Source organism: Nicotiana tabacum, chromosome 8 (assembly GCF_000715075.1).
Source record: "Nicotiana tabacum cultivar K326 chromosome 8, ASM71507v2, whole genome shotgun sequence".
Lineage (NCBI taxonomy): Eukaryota > Viridiplantae > Streptophyta > Magnoliopsida > Solanales > Solanaceae > Nicotiana > Nicotiana tabacum.
Window position 1 is genome coordinate 58,039,900 of NC_134087.1, and position 5,473 is coordinate 58,045,372.

General features: G+C 30.7%; 1 protein-coding gene across 1 annotated transcript; it reads right to left on the reverse strand.

The window, feature by feature from the left end:
* Positions 1–1,248: 1,248 nt before the first annotated feature.
* On the reverse strand, positions 1,249–4,158 carry LOC107803851 (floral homeotic protein PMADS 2). Its single transcript, XM_016627642.2, has 7 exons — positions 3,797–4,158; positions 3,635–3,701; positions 2,709–2,770; positions 2,518–2,617; positions 2,363–2,392; positions 2,208–2,252; positions 1,249–1,656 (listed from the first exon to the last, which is right to left on the reverse strand). The coding sequence occupies exons 1-7, from the start codon at positions 3,982–3,984 to the stop codon at positions 1,510–1,512; spliced, it is 639 nt and encodes a 212-aa protein (XP_016483128.1). The 5' UTR covers positions 3,985–4,158; the 3' UTR covers positions 1,249–1,509.
* Positions 4,159–5,473: the final 1,315 nt, after the last annotated feature.

Here is a 5,473-nt window from a genome sequence, read left to right on the forward strand (position 1 = left end):
TTTAAAACATTTCCCCAAAAAAAATCAAAAAAAAAAAATACAAAAATTAAACCAAATCCAAATAATTTTTGTCAAATATGTTTATATGAAATTACCCGTGGCTTTTAAATATTTCTTTTTTTCTAAATTTAATAAGTATATAATAGTATATCAACATGGAGATAGAATATTTTTCTTTAAGATATTGATTAACACAAATCACAATCTCCTTGTTAAAATTTATCATATTACGACAGAGTTTCTTTTTTGTCCCTTAAAGTAAATATTCTTTATCCTTCATTCCCCGGTACCTCCCTTTGTTTACTTTTGTCGCTCTTAAACTTTTAACATTTTTATACTCTATCTTTAATTTTACACAATTAGTTCTTAATTGCTTCAACAAAATGATTTTCACATTATTTCATAACCCCTACCAGGTATAGATTTTATTAATATAAAAGTTCAATTAATATTTGAGCCACAAACACAAATTATTAAGGGATGCAAAATTTTAACTTTATAGCACACCAATCTCTTTTGCAATTTGAAAATATTTACACTCAACTACCTCATTTTTTTATTTTTTGTTCCTTGTTTCAATTTTTTTTGTAAAAACTTCTTTAATTTACTCATTATCATCAATGCAAGTTTTTGATATCTAACCAATTTTCACCTTTTAATATATTTTGTTATAACTCACCATTTATTACATACACGTATCATTTTACACAAGCCTCTTTTAATGTCAAGTCATCTGGATCCCCTCAAGAAAAGCAAGTCCAATAATCTTTGCGTATTTGGCATATATATGAAAAGTGCCCCCTCCCCCACCCCGTGTTAGTTCACTACTTCCTTTATCCCAAATTAGTAGTCATGTGTTGTTTCTCGAGAGTTAAATTATCCTTTATCCCAAATTAGTAGTCATGTGTTGTTTCTCGAGAGTTAAATTATATGCACTCTGAGCAATATTTTAAAATATTTTTTTTATTATATTAACATTGAAAAAATTACAAATTGTAGTATTGTTTGCATAATTTTTTAATATCTTGATTTTCGTTTTAAAATATTGAGTTGATCTAATTTAAATGTAACTTCAAAAGAATTAGTCAAATGGACTCTTAAGAAATGTAACATGACAAATAATTTGAAACCAAAGGAGTATATCAAGAGCATCGGTAGAATTAATTTTCTAGGACAATACCCTAGAGTATTTAAAACACTCACCTGCTTTTCTGAATCCATCTAGACCAGGAAAAAAAAACAAAGTAGTAATATAATGACCAAACGCCATTTACATATATAGCAGTGCACAAACATATATATATGTATTACATTTTAATTAGTACTTAAAACTATAGGGAGAGCCCTTCAATATTCAGTACAACTATTAGGTAATTTCCACATGAAAAGTTGCCTCGGGATAAAGTCTATGCTAGTTCACCATATAACTGGCGTTAATTAATCTTCTAGTACAAACCCTAAATTACTAAGGATCCTTTAGTTAAACTACAGATAGTGGAATAAATAATGCTACATTCTTTCATGTAGGTTTGGCTGCATTGGCTGAACTCGCAGGGAAAATGGCATCTGGTACTCGTAATCTCTGTCTCTTTGATGGTACACTTCCTCTTGAATCACTCTCATGTTTCCCCCCATGGCTGCCATCTCCTTTTGGTGCTGTTCACAAATTCATACTACTTACTAAGTTGTTGTTTTTCAAGTCATTTATTCTCCGTAAGTAAACATAATCTACCAAGTTATAATGTCAAATAGAGAAGGAATAACCAATTCAGAGCCAAAAAATAAGACAGCCTCATGCACTAAGCTCCCTTTATGTGCTATCCCGGACCACAAGCACCCATGCAAGTTTACCCTGCATTTCTGTAAGAAACTATTTCCAGGGCTCGAACCCATGACCTCCTGGTCACATGCCAGCAACTTTACTAGTTACTCCAAGGCTCCCCTTCACATAGCCAAAAAATACACCCCTAAAAATGAAATCTCTACTATCGGAAGTAGAGAGATGTAGCTACTACTTATATCTTTTTGTCACTACTAGCTTTGATTTATTGGCTAATTTTCCTTGAATAAGTAGTAGTCACAACTATTTCAGAACGAAAGAATTTGAAAAATAATAGTAGTGATAAAATTATTTTTTGATAGTTTTTCATGTTTGAACATGTACAGGTGGCAAGTGAACTAAATTTCTTATGATGGTCGTGACTTACCAAAGCATATTGAAGTTGCTTATGTTCCTCCTCCAGAATTTGGTCCTGAATTATTTCATCCCACAAAATAAATAAGATATTAGTAACTACACTAGGTCCAAAGTGCTACTTGATTTCATTCACCTAGCTATCTATAAATAAATTTGAATACTTACATTTTTCCTGACCATCCTCAAGATCTCAGACTGTGTTATAAACAATCAAAAAAAACCAAGAAAAAAGAAAGGATATCAAAGCTGTCTGCTTTTGATAATTGGAATTACAAAGTAAGACATAATTATTGATAAAAATTAAAGATAAATTAAATTACCTGTTTGGCACTGATACTAGAAAGCCCATTTTGTAAGGCTTCTTCCATAACCATAAGCTCTTTGTGGTTCAGAGAATTGATATCTTCTCCTTTAAGGTGCCTGGAATTTAATATACTTGTACATAATCGTGGGTGGGGAATACACAAAATTTAAAATATAAAGGAGAAAAAAGAGAGAAATATTAATTTACCTGAGCTTAACCTGCATACTGTCATTCTCTTTCTTGATTCTGTCAATTTCATTGCTCAAGTTCTGTATTAAATATTCCCATTTATTCACGAACCAAGAGTAAGCATTGTTACTGGATGCGAATATTCAAGATGAGGTGACAAATAACTCTATGCAACTGTGTCATTTAATTTGAACTTATTTTAAAGATTACATTGTACCCTTTTCATCGAGTAGCAAAAGTGCTATTACAACATCGGAAGACACTGATTTTTCAAGGTATCAAAATTTGCAAGCTAAGTCTTTAAAGAATTTTATAATATATTTACCAAAAAGTAGAGTAATTTTACAAATAAATATAAAAAAAGAAATTAGAAAAAGAGAGCTAGAGATAGAGGAGCTAGGGAGAGCAGTGGCGTAACACATACATTGAAGGGTGGTCAATCAAACACTCTTGATTGAAAAATTATAATGTGTATATTGGTCAAAAATTATTTTTTATATGTGTATATTAAATTTTGAATATTCTTCGCAAAATTCCTGGCTTCGCCACTGAGGTCAGTGAGAGTGAGAGATGATTTGTGTTATTTTTCCAGATCTATTAATAGATGTAAAATCTCATACAAGGTTTTTGTTCTTTATCCTTAAAGAAACAGCCATGATATTCAGCAGAGATAGAGAATTGAAGTTGAGACATCTAGAGAGAGAAAGAGAGATCTATAAACAAAAAAAGTTGAGACATCTAGAGAGAGAAAGTGCAGCTACACATCCTATTTGTAGATCTGCTCCTAGAATTCATGTTTCAAGTCACTTGACATAATTTTAGCAAAAAACCATGTCTTATTCCACAGGAAAAAAGCCAGAATCTAGCTATACTTTCAAGAGAAAAACATGGACACAAGGGTGTTTCCAATTTCGATCTCTACACACAAATTAAAGTGAAACTACCTCATGCTTAGCATCCCATAGCCTCCTCCCAGAAGTTTTTTGGTAACCATCCAGCATATCAGCTATCCTGAATAAACCCCAAAAAAAATAACTAGGGTTTTCTCTTTGTGGGTTAATTTCAACTGAAAAATAAGGTGCAAATTAAAGAGATCGATGACTTACGTAGTAGAAGGGCTACAATATTCATGCATCTTGCCAGAATTACCAAAGATGATAAGGGAAACCTTGGCATCACAAAGAACAGTGATTTCTTTAGCTTTCTTAATGATACCATTTCTTCTCTTGGAGTAAGTCACTTGCCTGTTGCTTGAGTTTTCTATCCTCTTTATCTCTATCTTTCCTCTCCCCATACCTACAACCTACTGTCTCTTCTTCTTGAAATTATTGGTATTGAAAGTAGGGAATATGTGAATTTAAAGAGGAAGAGAGAAGAAGAAAGTAATGGCATTTCTATTAGAGGTTTACCCGACAAGAAACTTTCTATCTTCTCAGCAAAGTAGGTTTTTTTAAGGGCATTTGACAATGCCAAATCCTGTCCTTTGATTCTTGCTTTACTGGCCTGTTAATGAAACATACAAAACCTCTTAATTAGCTCTCTGTTACACTTTTTTATCCTGAGGTCTCTCCTTTCTCTTTTCTAAACAAGTGTTAATACAGTAATTACAAATGCCCGTATATTAATTATAATGTTTGAGTTTAAAATAAAGAATTTTGATAATATTATCACGATATGGTTTGTTAGTAATATTGCTGCTTTTCACATATAATAGTAACTCTCGAACGAAGCTCGTCGTAAGAACACAAGGTAAAAAAGTAAACCTTGTCTAAAAAGGATTAACTTCGTTAAAGAAGCCAAAACAAATGAAAGGTTCAATTTTTTATTTATTCGTTTCAATTTTTTATGGTGAAAAGATGAGTTTAAAATGTAAGTGTCACAACCCAAAATCCACTTTGTTTACCTCGAAAATATGAGTAACAATAATTGAACTTGATTTGTGGAAAGATATGTGATTTAGTTCAATACTAATTAATAACCAATAGATATAATATATAAATGAAAGAAATAAGTAAATCAAACCAGTATGCAAGACAATCTCAATCTCGAGTTAGGTGGCCTCGAAGTTGATTAAGAACAGTAAAATAAGAACAATCGAGTAAAAAGACGATTCTGATGAGCAATGAACAGAAAAGTAAAAGAGTATATTCTTTTGTCAATGATTGATGATGTTTACAAATGATTGGGGTCCCCTTTATATAGTAGGGGAACCCTAAATAAGGTACATTTCTATTTTCAGTAAGGAATCTTATTGGGACAGTTGTCTAACCGCCTAGTATGGATTCGTACTAGGTCGTATGAATAAATTTCGGGATTTATGCCATGATCTTGGGGACGTATGTTGATACCCAGTTTTTCCCTCACATATTTCAAATATGCATATATACTTTCAAAATAATGTATGAGCATCATCAAGTATTTTTTCTAATTTTCCATAATTTTTAAAGATTTTTTAATCAATTTATTCCCATATTTTACTGTATAAATAATCATTAATTACATCACAAATTATTTTTATAATGATTTTATTATCTAATTTCATCATTTACACTCAGATTAGGTTTTAAATATTTATCATAAATACATTTATATTTTTTAGGCTAAAATTGCACATTTTGCAATAATAGCCCATATATACTTATGACTAATTTATTTATGCAAAAATAACTTTTTATATTTTTAAAGTTTTGAATAATTGTTATTAACCATTTATACGCACAAATAATATTTTGTTATTCATTTATTATTTTTATAAATTATTTGTTTAATAAATTGGGTATTTA

Excerpts from the sequence above, each read along its gene's own strand:
- LOC107803851 (XM_016627642.2), bottom strand. The coding sequence starts at position 3,984 with ATGGGGAGAGGAAAGATAGAGATAAAGAGGATAGAAAACTCAAGCAAC. Across the intron at positions 2,253-2,362 it reads TGAGGATGGTCAGGAAAAAT|GACCAAATTCTGGAGGAGGA; the intron begins GTAAGTATTCAA and ends GAAATAATTCAG. Across the intron at positions 1,657-2,207 it reads AGCAACTTCAATATGCTTTG|CACCAAAAGGAGATGGCAGC; the intron begins GTAAGTCACGAC and ends ATTTGTGAACAG.